The sequence below is a fragment of the Mauremys mutica genome, chromosome 5 (genome assembly GCF_020497125.1).
Source record: "Mauremys mutica isolate MM-2020 ecotype Southern chromosome 5, ASM2049712v1, whole genome shotgun sequence".
NCBI classification, from domain to species: Eukaryota; Metazoa; Chordata; order Testudines; family Geoemydidae; genus Mauremys; species Mauremys mutica.
The window spans coordinates 125268827-125287122 of NC_059076.1; the positions used below are offsets into that span (position 1 = coordinate 125268827).

Genomic DNA, 18296 nt, shown 5'->3' on the forward strand with positions numbered 1-18296 from the left:
CCCTTCTGCACAATATTTAGTTTGGACTTGTGCTTTTGAAACACAAGACACTTCTGAGAAGGCCCTTCTCAGTCTATGAGTAAATCCTGGTTAGTTTGTTGTCGGGGTTTGATTTGACTCAACCACATGATCGGAGTCAGGTGATGGAATTGGGAAGAAAAACTAAAAAAAGGACAAACAGTTAGCTGTAGGAGCTTAGCAGCTGCTCTCCCTTAGTGAGGAGCCGTGACCCGCTTGGAAAATGGGTTCCTGTCCCAGGTCTCTGCTTTGGAGTTTAGGTGCAGCTTGTTTGATGGGTGAGTAACTACTTTTAAAATGTGAGACTTGTTCTTTGTGGTCTAGAAAGATACTAGTTATGATTCTAAAACTGCTGCACTGGGAGAACGCTGGGGCTTTGCATTTTCATACAGTTACTGGTTTCGGAAGCAATGTTTAACAGCAGGGAAACGGGTGAGGGAACAGAGGAAAGGAAAAGAGGCTGCAAAGACATGATTAAAAGCATTTAGTCTTGCAATTGGATATAAATATATACAGCAACAGTCAGCTGGTACAAAGGCCCTGAACAACAACATGTGGCTGAGCACATTGCTCAGCTATGTTTAAATATTTTGGAAGAAAGACTTGAGAGTTGAGCTAAACCCTGAATGTTCTGTAGTACTTTGCTTGCAGAATGGCAAAAAAGCAGGAGGAAGTCTTAGAAAATGACCCTCGCAGCTCCAAGGTACACAGAATAATCAGAGTCTTTCTGCAAAGCAAAGCATAGATACCAAACATACTGCAAGAGGGGTTTACATACTTATCTTTCTGTTACAACAGATGATATGCTATGGGCCAGATGTCACCCTCAGATGAAAGCAACTCTCATGGAACTCTGTGGGAGCTGTGCATGTATTTGAGGGCAGAACTGTCCCTCTGTTTAGTCTCTAAATAAATATTTTATATTAGTTTTAGTGTTTTTACTGTTGGGATTCCAAGAACTTTGTATTCTTTACAATATGTATCATTTATGCCAAGTGGCGTTGTCTGTCTGCATGGTGGAGGCCTATACCTTTCGATTGTAAGCTCTTGGGGGCGAGGGCAGGTTTTTTGTTCTGCCTAGTGCCAGGGGGCCCTGGGGCATGACTGGTGCTCCAACACACTGCCAGAATACAAACAAATAATAATACATCCTGCTACTCCATTGAAATGGGCAGGCTTGCATTTTTAAAGCCATGTACAAGGGCGTTAAGCTGCTCAAATAACTAACTTTGTAGTTTTATCTGTCTGACAAAGATATAACACATAAATGAGCAAGACTTGCAGTCCCTGCTCTGCTGGGAGTTAAGCAAATATGGATGCTCTCCCACTCAGAAGCCACTTGTTCACCTCTTCGTTCTTTAGTAAAACGAAAGGTGTTTTTTGTAAAATATACTCACCTAGATATGTAGGTTTGTTTTGATTTATTTCACTTGGATTTGAATGATTATTTTCACCAGATTTGCAGACAGTGTATGGAGAGGAGGGCAGAGGAAGGAAATCCAGCAGACCACCAGGCTTCATTTGCAAACTGTAGACTAAAGACTGCCTGCCTTACATATCAATGGTTGCAAATACTGTAAGTCAGGAAGAATTTGTCTCTGTAATTGAAAGAGTTCAAAGAATTTCCAGGACAAATAAAGGCTGTTTGGTCAATGTTGGGGGGGCCTAGCTGGCATGAGTTGCCCCATCTTCAACACTTTCTGGAGGTGTTTTAGCTGTATTTTTAGTGATCTTAAAAAAATGGTTCCTTCCATCTAGAAAGCAGAATAAATCAGTAAATTAAAATTTTCAATAACCATTTCAGCACCAATTTCTAGAATGTTGGATAAAAACCTTGTATAAAAGCACGATTTCTGTGAAAAATAAGAAACTTCAATGGTTTTGTGAAAATTTGACAGCTTCCTCCCTCCACCCACAGTTTTTGAATAAAATAGCTATTTTCAACAAAGGATTTAATTTAAAAAAATGTCAACAGTCCTGTGCAATCCAGGGAATTTAAATCTACTTCAGTACCTGTGGCTGAAGACAAACTTCCATGGCAAGACAAATATCCAGGAGCTGTTCTGCAGCAGGTCATACTAGGTGACCATAATGGTTCCTTCTGAAAATTTATTCCAGGAGAGCCCAATGGTATGCTCTAGCCAATGCACATGCACCACTCAGCTTATTGTGAGATCCATCTAACAAAACTGGAATTGGAACCAGGGCAGCTCATTGGCATGTGTTCCCAAGGGGAGAAAATTGACTTTAGATTTTAAGGAAGGCTGAGTCAGAAGAGAGGGACTCCATGTCTTGGTCTTTGGTCAAGGTATGGACACCAAAGTGCCCTTCCTTAAAGGTACTGCAGAATTGCTGTTTCTGATTAGGATCAGCATTGAGTCCCACACATTTCAGAAAAGCAGTATCAGAAAAAATAATCAAGGCCATGGAGGAAATGAGTCCTAGCAAGACCCCCATCCCTGATGGCCCACTGATAGAATTCTATCAACATTTCAAAGCAATTCTGGCCTTTAAGCTCTAATACAGGGGTAGGCAACCTATGGCATGGGTGGCGAAGATGGCACACTAGCTGATTCTCAGTGGCACTCACACTGCCTAGGTCCTGGCCACTGGTCTGGGGGGCTCTGCATTTTAATTTAATTTTAAATGAAGCTTCTTAAACATTTTAAAAACCTTATTTACTTTACATACAACAATAGTTTAGTTATATATTATAGACTTAGAAAGAGACCTTCCAAAAACGTTAAAATGTACTACCGGCACACGAAACCTTAAATTAGAGTGAACAAATGAAGACTCGGCACACCACTTCTGAAAGGTTGCCGACTCCTGCTCTAATACATTTACGAAGATGCCTTCAAGAAACGTATGTTACCTCCTACTCTGAGGGAAGCCCTGATTGCTGTAATACATAAAGCAGGTAAGGATGCACATATTCCAAACAACTCTTGTATCCTAACAAATAGCACAATATTCACACACACACCCTCCTCGACTGGTTTCAGGGAAATCAGACAGGGATGCTCCCTCCTCATCCCCTGACTCTTGTTCAATCTAGCATTAGAACCACTTGCAATACTAATTAGGGAACACCAAGGGATTCCAGGGATCAAATCAGGGTCTCAGACAAATATCCTTCCCTATGCAGATGACATCCTCCTATTTATTAAAAATCCAGATCAATCCATTTCAAATACCTACAAACGTTAGATAACTGACAAATTCTCTGGCTACAACATAAATTGGAGGTAGTCAAGGTTAACCTAGCTGCATTAATCATGCCATTAGCAATTTCAATAGATGGCAGGCACCAACTCTCACACTGAATTCCCTTCCCAGGATCGTTTTTATTCTGAATTCCCTCCTTATCCATATTCCTCTCACTTTTATTTTACCAAAATTAACACCATATTCAGTCCTTCTTGTGTGGTGCTGGTAACAAACCCAGACTCGCCTTAGAGAGATTACAGTTCTTTTGTCAAAACAGGTGTGTGACGGTCCACGCCCCTAGGGTCAAGGCAGCACATCCTAGTGGCCAGACTCTATGGCGCCACCCTTCGGTGCAGGGCAGCGCGGCCTAGCGGCCAGAGTCTATGGCATTGGGGCATCCCTTATGGGGTGTGGCAGCCCCAGTAGGAGGGCCCAGGCCCACCCAACTCCACTGGCCCTGACCCAGGGCCCTAACAGTGGCGTAGCAGCTTGCCACTGACTCAGAGGGGGAGTCCTACTGAAACATGCTGAGTTTCCCTGGGTGGGAGGTACCACTCCATCACCATCCCTGGGTCACTTCCTACCAGAGTCTGTGTTGGGGTTTCCCATGAGCCGTTGGGTCCTCTGTGTTCAGCGGGGCTGGTCATCTCCAGGTTTTCCTCCAGTCACCGGGGTGCAGGTGAGCCATGGATGGCTTTGGTTCCCGGTGCAGTCAGAGGCTTTGGCTGGCCCTCCGCAGGAGCTTCCCAGGCAGGTCCTTCCCCTGCAGCCTCTCACCCAGAATGAGCTGTTCTCCCTCCCTTTATACTACTAGAGCACTTGGAGCATGCCCAGTCTTGCCAGGGGGCGGGACTTCTGCTGTCAATACCCGGGGCTTAACCCTGTCTGGGCTAGTGCGGGGTAAGCACAGCCCGTCACAAGGTGGTTTCAGATTTCCCAACTTTGAACGTTACCATCAGGCAATAGTTCTCAGCCAAGCAGCACAGTGGCTCGTTCCCTCAAGCTGTAGAGGCCTGGATTGGCTCCCTCTGAAAGCTGAATTGGTTTCTCCTTTACCCCTTCACAGTGTGCTCCTGGGATTATTACCGATTTTCTAAAAACCAATCACCAACTATTGTGGCAGCCAAATATACTTGGTGTCCACTGTCTGCTAAACTTAAAAATCACCCCATTTTACATACCATTCTGTAAAACCCCATCATTTGGCCAGATTGTATTAGGAAAGTGATTTACTGAAAATGACACCTTCCTCCCTTTTACAATATTAAAAGAAAGGTTCAGGCTGGAGGCTAAGGAGTGGCAATATATCCATCTGAAACATGGTGTCTCCCATCTGTTTGGCCCCATTGCCTGCACTACCCCGACCACCTAAACTGCTTTCACTTCTCCAACTATCACTCAGGCTGCCAAGACCTATGGCAACACTATATGCACACTTGGCTAGCAAATTTGAATTAAACAAAGATTCCCTAAAAAAAAAAAAAAACAATGGGAGGAAGAACTAGGCCAGTTATTGTCTGCTAACCAATGGAAACAAATTTTAGCCAGTGCTCCAAACTGTTCCTTCGACCTCTGTTTAAGATTAATCCAGCAGAAAATCATATGGAGGCTGCACTGGCTCCCTTGCCAACTATTCAAAACATGTGCCACTAAACCAGACAAATGTTGGCACTGTGATTCAGCAGGTGCTAACTTAACCCATATGCCAGTGGTTCCCAAACTGGGGTTTGTGAACCCCTTGGGGTTCCTGAAATGTTACAGGAGGTTCTCAGGAAAAACATTTCTAATGGTGGACAGAGCTGTCCCTAGGGACCCTGGGCAGCATGGGGCCAGCAGCCCGGAGCCCCTGGACTTCCAAGGGCTAAGCAGATCAAAGCAAGCATCTGTCACACTGAGGAGATTTAAACTTCAAGACTCATAAGAAATGAAAAGGGAGGTGGATATTTTTTGCTGTTTTTAAAATTAAATAGACAGCTAGTATTGTTCTTCATAATAATTTTAAAAACAAGTTTAAGCTTTGTTGTAATGTGTATTATTTGCCTGGACTGCTCAAGACCTGAATGCTTGTGTAGGAGGAACAATTTCATTTGGCTTCTTAAATACCTTCCTGCTGTTTCACATCTGATGCTCCTTGATGAAACATAGGAGCCTTGTCTTATAACAGGCTTATTCAAAGTGATACAAGCTACAAAAGTGAGATCTTGGAAGAGTGTTGCCGTTTTCATAATGTAATAAAAATACTGTAATGATTAATAATAATAGTGTGTAATAAGCATGTCATAAAAACAAATTTTATATTTCCAAGATCACTGCTTTTATAATTTATACTCAGGTAAAGGAGAAAATCCCTGGAAATATTCACTTTTAGGAGGGGGTTGGTGAGACACGTTATTTTAGTGAAAGGGGTTCACAGGTTGTTAAAGTTTGGGAACCACTGCCAGATGCTCTGGGAATGCTCCTATACCCTTATGTTTTGGGCACAACTTAATTGCAGAATTAATTTTCTTCCTATCAAATAAAATTGCGTTATGAGAGAAACATATAATCTTAAAGCTAATGGGTGTTAATTGGAAGTTGAATAAATCTGAAAAGCTTTGGCTCATCAGAGCACTAATAATCGCTAAAAGCCTAGTATCACAAATCTGGAAATCCAAAAAAAGACCAACAATTGAAGACTGGAGCATAGTATTGTAAGCTTGGCCACCATGGAAAGAACTGGATACTGTACCAGAAATACCCAAGGAACATTCTCAGAGATGTGAGATGCTTTTCTGGAAGTATCTGAATGACCCTATTAAATGCACGGTCCCCCTTTTCCCCCCTCCTCTCTATCCTCTTCCTTCCCTCCCAGTCTCTATCCCCTTTCTCTGAATTTTGCTTCTATTCTTTATCTTATTTTAATAATTTTACTTTAACCAGTTGGGAGTTTTATAAACAAATTGTGCTTGTAAATTGTGTAATACAAATAATTGATATATGTTGATTACATTTGATATACATACATATATATTTGATATTCATATTTTATATAATTAAATGTTTCAAATATAGCTAAGGTGAAGTAGCAAATGGTTAATCTATTATAAAAAGTGTATGTATTATGAGAAGTTTACCTATAGTTTGTTACTTGTGTATGTGTGTATTTTATATATATATAAAATTTAATATAAAGTTAATAGGAAAAAAAGGATCAGCACTGAGAAAGCCTGAATGATCTTAGCAATCTAATTTGCTACAAAGGCTTTTGTTGCAAAGCACCCTAAATGTGCTAAGCACTGAATATGCTCTTAGGAAAAAATGCCATTAAGAGCTTACAATCTTAACAGACTAGATAAGCACCAATTAATACGAAGCATGCATGGAGAATGGTCAAGATGTTAGGTACTCCTCTGCTTAAATATTTTTAAATTGTAGATCTCCGATTCCAAGTCAACAAAGAAGTTAGTGTCAGTGTAATGCTAACCCTCTATAAAGCACAGAAAAGTTTCCTTAACAGACAGTTTTCATATGACTAAAAGGCCAGAGTTCTTAAAGATTAACTGTCAATGGACCCATTTGTTCAGCTGCGTGATTCTGTTGTAGAAATTAAATTCTGTATTTTAGTCATATTTCTCAAATGTCCTTAGGTTACAAACCAACTGAATTCCCATGAGGATGGTGGTGTTTACATCGCAGTAACCCCAGCAGTCCCAGCTGATTGCAGTCCCATTGTGCCACATGCCGTACAAACACATAGTAAGAGAGAATCTCTGCCCTGAAAAAAAAACCATCATCTAAATAGGCAAGACAGAAAAAGGGTGGAGGGGAAAGGAAGCTCAGAGAGGTGAAGTGTCTTGCCTTGTGCCACGCTGCAGGTCAGTGGCAGAGCTAAGAGTATAATCCTGGTCCCCTGACTCGCAGTTCAGTGCCATACCCACTAGACCATGCAGCCTCCCCATGGTGTACATGTCCTGTTATTTCCATAGCTTATATCTCTGATGCAAACTGATCCAGTCACCTCTTTGAAACTGAACCTTGCAGCAGCAGTTCTTAAATGTTGTTTAAACTTGTCCTTTCCCCTGCTACTTACATTTAAGTTCCACACACTCCCTTTATGCTGGAGCCTTCTAAATGTGTCCTGAGTAGGACAAGGTGGGTAAACATCGGGTGAAGCAGAAGAAAATTCAACAAATAAAATGATGGTGTGTGAATCAGTGGCTTATTCTGAAAATTAAGAAGTTATTTTTCAACAATATTTACATTTCTTACATCTAGTATCAAGATCTGTCCACTTATTCAAACCTAAATTCCTACCCATTTAGGAAAAGAATTTTGTTTATTTTTAATTAATTTCTCTTAACACCAGCACAATAACTTGTGAGCAGTTTTTGGACATTTTGTAGCTATGCCCGATCCAGCTTCCAGATGCTGATGTAAGTTACAACAATGATGATTCTTGGGCTAAGGCTTTGAGGAGGTGGGAACAAAGAAATCCTTTAGTCTCATAATTGTGTTTTACATCTGAGAGGTATCCGTTCACACAATTTTAGCAGCAGCAGCAGCTAGTTATTGTAAAAAGTACCTAAAAAATCCCCATGCCAACTTCCTGATCTATTGCACTCCCTCCTCCTACACTGATGTGACAGCTGTTGCTGTTTTTTGAAATGCCTTAATCATTATGTTGCTAAATTTAAATCATCTTGCTACTCTCTTTGCTTTTTAGTTTAATGGGTCTTTCTCCCCTTCAGCAATGGGTAACAGGGCCAAAATGGCTACTCCCAGGTCAAAGGCTTGTAGATTTCACTTTTAGCAAGCAGACGTATTTTAACCTATTACATGTAACAGCAAAGCAATCTGAATCACAATTGTTCCTGTAGGATTTTGAGGAATCCACCTCTCCAAAACACACAAAGATGCGCAGTGTAAAAGCGAAAGCATTAGGAACCTTACAGAATAGAACTTTTCAGATGCTGATTCAAGCATTGTAGAGATGCTGATATAGTTCAGAATTATGATGCCCTAAAGGTGACCCAGTGAGTAAAAAGGAGACTTTTTGCATGCAGACTTGTAGATTATATTTTAAAAAATGCACCATCCTCCAATGAACAGCTCCTGCAATTCAAATATAATGCTGGGGGTGCTGTTCGTTCTGCCCCAGGTACTGTGGATTGCCTGCAGATACTTCCACAGTATCCAGTATGAGACTCATTCCATTTCTAGGAACATAGGAATTGCTAAAGTGGTGGGCAGAGAAAAACACTTTGAAGAGTTTGATGCCATGGGGCGGTCTCCTTTGGTTCAAGCACATACTTACTATTGGTTAGTTCAGTCCATAATTTAGGAGTGCTCCTGGATTCCTCACTGACATTAAGCTTTCACAGAGCAGCAACTATAAGTAATGCTTTCTATCATCTCTGGTTGGATAGGACTCTCTGTCCCATCCTGGCAGACAATGACCTGATCATCTTTGTCACCCCTCCTTGGGACTACAGCAATACAATATGGCTCACCAAGAAGTCACAGCCCTTAGGAGACTCCAACCAAGTACAGAACACTGCAGTTCATCTGCTCAGCAAAATGGGCTACCTCAAACACATCAAACCTGTTCTCCACTCTCTTTAAACTGGCCTCCCTGAAAATATTCAATCAAACCTGAAGGTGTGGGCCTTATCTTCAGAGCACTCAGTGGGCTGGTCTGGGATATCTAAAAATATCACCTAAAGCACCAGGATGAAGACTGTGGTTGACAACTTCGTTCAGGCACAATGCAACTTTCTAGTATAAGGGTAAAGCTCATCTGTGCATGAGACAGAGCTTTCTCAGGCGGCCAGTCCAAGCCTGGAATGAACTTCTCCAGGAACTAAGGACCATCACAAACCTCATCACATTCAACTCCAAGTGCAAAATTCACTTCTGTGACCTGCCTTCTCCAATGTAAATACCAAGCAGCATGGACATTAAAACAAAACCAAACCCTACCAAAACAAAACACTACACTGCACACACAATTCTCCCCCTGGGGAGGAGATATGAGAGAGGATGAACCATATAAGTTACAGATGTTAGGCACATCCCTTAATGCACTAGTGAAAGGCACTCAGATGTTAGGCACATCCCTTAATGCACTAGTGAAAGGCACTCAGTGGTGATAAGAGCAATACAAGGAATAAAATGGAATGGACCAGACGACAAGTCCATCTAGTTCAGTACCTGTCTCCAACAGTGGGCTTCAGAGGAAGGTGTAAGAACCCCACAGTGGGCAGATGAAGATAATTCACCTCCCATTAACTATTAGAGATCAGGATGAGATTTACAGATTGACATTAGTCCTGAAGCATGAGGTTCAATATACCCTTCAATGCGTGTTATTACAATTTTGGATATTCTTGTTATTCATATAAATATCCAATCACTTTCTGGATTTTATGTTCTTGGCCTCAACAACTTCCTGTGGCAATGAGTTCCACAGTCTACCTATGCACTTTGTGAAAAATATTTTATCAGGTCTGAATTTGTCACTTGTTAATTTAATTGAAAGTCTCCTTGTGTTATAAGATGGTGAGAATAGAAGCCTCTGATCTACCTTCTCTAGACCATTAATTACTGTATATACTTTTATCTGGTTTGCTCCTCTCTGCATCACTTCTTGAACATAATGGAGAAAATGTTTCCAAACGAACATCAAAAAAGCAAATGGATTTGGGTGAACTGCTAGATAAATGAGTCTCCATGGAGTTGTCTCCCCAGATGGAGTACACTAACTGAACCACTAACAGTAACTTTTCCCCTCTTAGGTATTGTTGTTGGACAAACGACCACTGCCCAGGTCTCTACGGGATCACCACTGGTATCTGCTGGTGTTTCGTCAGCTGCTCCAAATGCAACCACTGTCGGGGTCTCTACGGTATCTACTACAGCTGTAACAGTAACAGCTGAAGTGCTGTCAACCACTGCAAACCCCACGGTGCCATCTGCCACAACAGTATCTGCTGAGGTTTCGTCCACCACCCAAACTGCAACTGTGTCCACTATTCCAAGTAGGACCACTGTTCAGGTTTCTCCAGGACCAACATCAGCTGTGACAGAGTCGGCTGGGGTAACATCAGCTACCCCCCATGGCACAGTACCTACCAGCATGCTGTCTACTGCTCCAAACGTGACAGCGTCTGCTGGGGTTCCATCAGCCACTCCATTCGTAACCACCATGGAGTCCACAAACTGCAGCGCAGTGAACACAACAGCGTGTACAGCTTGTTCACCAGGAACGTTTCCCAGCAATGGTAAGATTCGGAAGATTTCCCTCCCCACTGCAGCTCTCTTACTTTGTCTATAGAGGTGATTGCAAAAGGGACAAAAACTGGGTGTGTGATTTTATTTTTTTATTGCTGTATCATGCCACAAAAAAAATAAAAGAGGGGCTCAGATTTCCCCCCCTACTTGTTTTTTACATTAGAACATCAGGCCTTGTCCACCCTGTCTAACCTGGAGGACTCCATGGTTGATTGAAGAAGTGGTAGAATTACAACCTAAAAACACAATGCAGGTGAAACGTAGCTAATTGAGCGGGGGAAGTGATTCTAAGTATGGTAGATATGAACAAAAACAATTTCAAACTATTTGTTTCAAACAATCGGAAAGAAGCCTCCATTAAAGATTCAGCATTCCTACCCCTTCAATTAAGGGCTAAGAGAGCCCCCAGTCCACCTCTGTTACACAGGAAACCCCTCAGCAATGAGACTTGACATTTCTGATTTTCTAAAGTAAAAACTATCAAAGAAGAAAAAAATAAGCCTTTCCAGACCCCCTTCATACTCTTTAAAGAAGCAAAAAAGGGCAACCTGCCCCCCCTTTCTTTTCCCCACTGCAGGTCACCTGTAAGGGTGAGTGTGCACTTTCTTATTTTTAAGCTCACTTTTTTAGGCAATAAGAATGAATTTAAAAGCTCAGATGAATATAAAGCCCAGAAACAGATTGCAAATGTTTCCACTAACCAGCCAGCTGGTGGGGCCATCATCTCCATCCCTACACAATACTGAATACCTGCTCTGTGCTAATGCCTAGAGTATTCAGCTCTTCGTAAGGATTCATGTTCCACAATGAAAAAAATCACCCCAAAGGAAATTCTCCTTCATATCACATGTGGCCAACCTATGGAATTCACTATAGCAGGAGGTCAGTCAAATAAATACCATAGTTTTAATTTTTAAAACCAGACTGGATAACGTTAGGATCAATAATAAAACATGTATCAGGGCATGCTAAGAGAGGGATAACCATCTCTCATGCTTCGAGGCATGAGACAATCCTTGCAGAGGTCAAGAACTAATTGCCAGCACCACCGTATACAACTTAGTACAATTGGGTCCGTTATAATCTTTCCTGTCCCACATGCTCTGTTGCAAGGTAGCAGGCACTGGCTCCTGCCAGACGAAGGATAACAGATTTGAGGACCAAGAGCTGGTATGGAAAATCCTACATAATTATTCTATGTAGAATAAACTAGTTTTGTAGAATTAAGACTGATAGAATTTTTATGCTGTGGGAACAGTAAGTGTCACATGCTCAAAAGACTTTCTCCTTAAGGCAGAATTCTCTGCTTTGGGGTTTTCTGCTTCAGTTCTATTTCTTGCTAAACTTATATTAATCAATGATCAAAAGTAATTTTTTTCGATTTATTTTTTCGACTGAGGGTGAGGAAAAACCTCCTGGACTCTCAAATTAAAACCAGCCTTGTTAACTATAAAGATTACACAACAGAGACAACAGATTTGAGACCCTCGACTATATAACCTACTCTCTGTTTAACAATTGTTCTTGTGCCAGTCTGAGCAGAACTCTGGGATTATTTATTAAAATCTGATTTTTAAGATAAAATTCAATATTTTTTGTTTTCCATCCTACAGTGTAATATGAGGACAAAATTGTGATAATGTTGTCTGAGGCCTACTTAGAGAAAGATATTTCTACATTAATGATATTGATCTGTGTTTTAAAAACTGGTGTTTTATCTTTGGATACAAATGTCATTTTTTAAAAAATGTTTATTCTGCTTTAGAGACATTGGGTTGTGTCTGCTGCTCAGAGGGCTTCTGCGCAGACCCTATTGCTTGCATACCCTGTCCAGTGGGTCACTATCAGCCTCGAGCTGGAAAACTGTCATGTCTGCTTTGCCCACAAGGATATTACACTAAGTAAGTCTCTAGACCACTGTTGTGATTGGGATTGCATTTGTGGTTAGGCACAGATTGTGTATTCTTTCTCTCTCTCGCTCTCATTGCAATGGCGTCTACTACTTTGTGTTTGTACAAGTGCCTAGACCAATAGGTCCTTGTTCTTGCTTCACCATTAGGCACTACTGAAATAAACATGATTGCTAGTCATTTCCTGGAATGAAGGATCTCTTTTGCTGCCCCCAGTTAGGCTGCAGGAGCAGTGTTAATGGGGTTTCCCAACAGTAGAAAACACAAGATTTTACTTAATCAAAAACTAAGGCTGGGACGCAAGAGATGTGGGTTTTTTGCTCCAGCTCTTCCACGGACTTCCTCCTGGGTAATTCAAAAGAGTCTTGTAGCCTCTGTCTCTGCATCTTAGCTTTCCCATCTGTAAAAGGGGATAGTATTTCACTGCCTCAATGAGGTGCTCTGAGGCTTAATTAATTAATGATTGCAAGGTGCTACCGTGACTATCAAAATACCTACAAATACATGTGTTGGCCCAAGAAACCAGTCCTCAGGTTGTCCAGACTTCATAACCTAAGTGAGACCTGTGGTATAGTGCAGCGTTGACTTGGCTGCCGCTGTAATTTGTCTATGCTCATCTGCTTTATTTTATGTCTCCTGTAGAAATTAGATCTTTGCCTCGTGTGCATGGTCACTTGTGACTCACGGATCGTCTGTGTGCAAATATTTCATTTGGAAGCATGTATTGGCCATTTACACACATTAGACATATACAGATGTTTACAAGCAGCCTCAGAGCTGTAGAATGCATTGGCATACTTTAATAAGAGGTCCTGTCACTGGGTACCAAAAGTTTCAGCTGATTGTGGTTTAGCAGCTAATTCTTCTTTCATCCCAGTTTATGAAACCCCCATGGATGTTGGAGGGCTCTGCAGTAGCTTGTTCTCTTGGTGACTTTAATTTAAGGCAGGTGAGTGGTCCCCTGTCAAAGGCCAAGCTAAATTCTTGCAATTAAACTATTACAATGGCCACAATTGGACTCCTGAGCTATTGAGAGATTACTAGGTTTCTCAGTCTGACTAGTGATGCTTTAAATAAGGATCTCACAGTTCCAAGAACAAATACTTCTGCCACTTAATCTATGTCTCCTAATTTTTACCTTTAATACAAATCCGACCTAGAGCTAGCCGCTAGTCCACTGCAATGTGAACCTGCATTCAGTGCCTCTTTCCCCCAGCCAGGTATGCAATGAATTCTACGGGGCCTCAGAATCAGTAACAATATGATATATCTGATCAGAGTGCAAGTTCCAAGGTGGCATTAATTACCATTAGTAATAGGGGATGGGAAAAGATACCTAAGGGGGCATGGAGGAGAGGGATCAAACTGAGAAGGAAATTCCTCATTTAGAAAAGTGGTATGACTTGGATCTGCCGATAAGAAACGCATTAGCCAGGATATGGACCCCTTCTCCTGAAAAAAAAAGAAAGCATATTTCATTACCATCCCTAGCTCCTGTTCAGGTCTCATTTAGGCTTTATGGCCAAGATTTTCAAAACTGGATACCTAGACTCCTAAATCCTTGTTGAGGCTTCTGTTGAAGTGACCTGACGTTCAAAGGTGCTGAACACCAAGCAGCTCCCATAAAAATCTATGGTAGATGCTGGGCATTCTGCACCTTTGAAAATCAGGCCTCTTGTGTGCCTGAGTGTGAACTTAGGCTCCTAACTTCAGGCACCCGTTTTAAAATCTTGGCCTAACTTCCTTGAGGATGGGACTTTGTAATCTTGTCCCACCCATACCTAGCTGTAAAGCTTGCAGCACACTGCAGGAAATGCATAAACCATCTCTAGTAACAATGCAATTGAGAACTTCATTTCTTAACTGAAGGTTTAAAGCTCAGGCTAGTTCTGGACTGCCTCACCTTCATTAAACTATTTCTGTATTTCCTAGAGATGCACAATATACAAGCAAGCAAATAGGCCTGTCAAGCTCAGAAGCTTCCATTTAAGCAGCTTCAATTTGACTGAAACTTTTTTTCCTCATGAAAAATACATAAAACTGAACTAACTTGATTCAATTTTCTTTTTAGTTTAATGAAAAGTGTTGTATGCCTGCCCTGTCAGCCTGGCTCTTATTCCAATGAGTCTGGGGCACCAGCTTGCAGACCATGTGGAAAAGGTATGCGTTGACTCTTATTCACCTCCAAAGTGTGCTGTGATGCCAGAATGTACAAGATTTTTCTTATAACTGGTTACAGTAACAGATTACTTAAAAGAAAAAGTAGCATTTAGTAACAGGATTGTTTTTTCAGACCAAAAAAATCCTGAACTATGGATTCCATTTCTTTTGACTGTTCTAATATGTTTTTCTAATTTGATGGAAAAATTGCCATGAAACCATGCATATCGCCTTGTTCTTGTGTGTAACAAAATAGCGTATGCTCCCCCTCACACCTGTACGAGCCTGTGATAACCCTCCTGTAGGGTCTCTCTCTCTCTTCAAGTCCTCTTGATTTTCTTCAGAGGGGGAGGCCAGGTGTCCATGTACCCCGACTAGTGTAAGTTCCTCCTACTTCAGATGACTGGGTCAGAAGCAGTTGCCTTTCCTCAGTCCAGGCAAAACATCCCTCTCTATAGCTTTTGTATGGGAAGGTAGGACAGCAACTGCACACCCTTGAGAACTTGCTGGTAGCCTATACCCAAAACTGCACTTTTGTCAATAGCCTTTTTCACCTTCACTCGATTCAATGTAAAATGGGGATGGAGCGCTCCTCCCTGCAACACCAGCAGCTCTGCAGGGCCTGTCTACGCATCACAGGGGCACAACGTGTCATTTTGCAGTTCCTGACAGAGTTTTAAATCTTGGCAATAGCCCTAGATTGAAGTGGAGTGTCTGAGCCTCCTAGATGTCACTCTAGTATTGCAAGGTCATTATGATACTACCCTGGTTTTAGGGCTCCTTAAAAAAAAATCCAAACACCCCTCTCCCTTAAATCATTGGCAGGAGAACACACAACAAGGTTTTACACATCACTGGTGAGAATCATCTTAACTCTTTGTAACCTTGGTAATTTTGTGACTGGTGACATTACAGGGAAGATTCCTCTTTTCTATCTCCTTAGGGCATTTCAGCTTCCAGAAAAATTCAGCATTCTGCATGCCCTGTCCACGTGGATCATTTTGCAAGTAAGAAATTCATATATGATTTTTCAAGGGTGTGGGAAAGGGTAGTAGGATTCTTTTACTATTGGCAAATGATTCAAGAGACCAATTCAACTGGCAAAAAGGGAGACATCCTTGTTTTTCACGCTGATCAATTAATATCTCCCTGCTGAGCAATGTTATAAGGGGGACCTGGCTGTTTGGAGAGAGAGAGTCTCTTGAAGATTCCAAAACTCTGTTCTCCTTAACTGAAATTGATACTGTAGTGAACACTGACTTAAGGTAAAAGATCCTAAAAATTCAGTGGGTCCGTGATGATGAGCGAATGGTGACCCTATACATGTGTTTCAGTGGTGCCATGAGGCTAGCCCAGTAATGGTGCAATAGCAACATATTTAGCTGCTGCACGGGAGGTTTCAGTTCAGGATTCCCCTTCTTCCCAGACTACGCTGTTGTGCGGCAGACAAGCAAGCCAACAATTGAAGAATTAGAAACTCCCATCAGTTGACAGTCACACCACAGTCCAAGATGTGGTTTTATATTAAGGATTAAACTCACCGGGTAACGAAGGAGGAGGAGAAGAGGGCAGCAGATAAACTCCTCTGTACAAAGGCACGAGAGTCATTTTGGATGGAGAGGAACTTGAGAATTCACGAACAAAAATTCCTCCGGGGGAAGGAAGAGTCAAAAAGAAAATAAGTAATAATGAGCTGGCAAATACTGGTCTTTTGTTTTAAGAAAGCTGGGGCATTTAGTGACACACTCTATTTGTGATGAGCTTGGATGCTGAGAAGTTATCAGAACTGATTAGTATTCTGTGAAGGTTTCACATTCCATAAGGCCATTCCCCTTTTCTTTCTCCCCTTCCCTGTTCCGTTTTCTTTTGATGTCTACCTTCTGGCCTAGGCTTTGTGTACATTAGGGTGCCAGCCACTTGAATGCAAATCCCTACTGTAGATGTGCTGCACTACTGTAAGTTGTGACTTGCATTGGTGTAGCTTACCTCAGCTACGGGGGTCTGCACTAGAAGTTTGTACCAATGCAGCCACACAGCTGGCTAAAACCCTAATATAGACAACGGCCTCAGTTCTTAATTGAAGGACTGAAGGGGAAATAAAGCCAGCATTAACATCCAAGTAGTTTAGACCTAGTCAGCTTTTGCTCAATGTGATATTCAGTTTACATGCTGTATCAGATGATTTAGCTAGAGTTCAGCTATATTTGTATATTTCTTTTCCTCTCTCCTCTTCTCCCCAAAGTACTACCAACTGCAGCAATTGTACAATTTGCCCCACTGGAGAAGAGGCCCTTACAGAAGCATCTGAAGAATGTGCACCTTGTCTGCCAGGTAATTAATTAAAAGAAGGGAAATGCAGCTGATATTTTCTGGCTGAGGACAATGAGCCTTATTTAGAGAATAAAACTTGCAGAAGCTTTAGTCTGACCTCTACTAGAAAACTGGCCAGCAGCTGGCACCTGTTCTCAGCAACAATGCTGAAATGGGTTTATCAGCTAGTATTTGCAGAACACACCATTTCATCATTATTGCAGAAAAATTCTTGCAACTTTTATTTTTACCATGCAGGCAGGCAAACTGTTTTCAGCATCAATACATCAGGATTTTGGCTGGATTTTGACCAATACATCAGCAGTGGTCTGTCTTACCAAATGTAGCTGATCTATTACAAGCTGAATACATTTTAATTAACACCATCTTTATTCAATCCCCTTCCCTGGTGGTCAGCAACGGGTTTGTTCACTAGTACCCTAGGTTGGTTACAGCAGACTCAGAAACACTTCTCCTTATTCCTGGGGGAATTCTGTGTTAAAAAGTTAAAAATTCTGCATATTTTATTTGTCAAAACACATTATAATCATGCTAGTTTCAATTACTTTGGTAATTTATTTCAAAATACCTGTCAGCAAGTATGTCTAACAATACAGACCAAAAATAAAATAGTTCAAGAATTTTTTTTGACAAATGGATTCCCTACTAGGCATATTAATACAGAACTCTGAGTAATTCATTTAAACTACAATAGAGAACTGTATTTCCTGCACCTCCCAGAAGCAGTGCAAAGGCTTAGGGGAGTCCGGTGTAATGGAATAGCTGAGGAAGAGGGAAGGAGCCTGGGAGTGAACCTGGAGGGTTGTTGGGTGTGGGTGGGAGAAGTATGGAACAGTTTTTTTGGGGGGGGGGGTTATTAGGGAGTTGGGGAGCCCCCCCCATTCAGACCCTGGCTGATCCCTAGCCTCTTCCATTCCATCAGGCACATCTGCCCCATCCTCATATGGCCCTGCAACCTCCCTACGCCTTGTGGCCCTGCAGCCCCCTTCCCATTCAGTTCCTGTCTCAATGCTGTCACCCCACTAGCTCCTGAGCCCCAGGCTGTCCCCCCACTAGTCCTTCTGAACGCCAGTGTGATCCCATTCCCCTCCCCCCCCAAGAACCCCACTCTTTCCCTCCCATGCCTCCTTACGTGACCCCACTGTGAGGAATGCAGCCTCTTCCCCCTCCCTCTCCACTAGCTGGCTGCCCTGTTTTCTGACATCACAGCAGCCCTTGGTAGGCAAAAGTTGTAATTGCAGCACCTCTCCAACAGAATCTATATTCCTTGGAGAAAAAGAAATCTGCGGGGGACATGAATTCTGTGCGTACGCAGTGGCACAGAATTCCCCCAGGGGTATTCTATAGTAGGCCAGACTTTGGCTTATACTACAGACTTTGTCCAGCATAGCTACGTTG

At 42.0% G+C, this 18296-nt stretch overlaps 1 protein-coding gene across 2 annotated transcripts in view; it reads left to right on the top strand.

Annotated features, from left to right (window-relative positions):
• The window catches only part of LOC123371722 (sushi, von Willebrand factor type A, EGF and pentraxin domain-containing protein 1), a 28590-nt gene continuing 10294 nt past the window's right edge, over positions 1-18296 (top strand). For both annotated transcript variants that reach the window (XM_045019548.1, XR_006579921.1), the window contains exons 1-6: positions 1-296; positions 10002-10487; positions 12263-12398; positions 14479-14567; positions 15511-15574; positions 16810-16898. In XM_045019548.1, coding sequence (XP_044875483.1) covers positions 242-296; positions 10002-10487; positions 12263-12398; positions 14479-14567; positions 15511-15574; positions 16810-16898 — 919 coding nt within the window. In that variant the 5' untranslated portion in view covers positions 1-241. The remainder of the gene's footprint in view (positions 297-10001; positions 10488-12262; positions 12399-14478; positions 14568-15510; positions 15575-16809; positions 16899-18296) is intronic.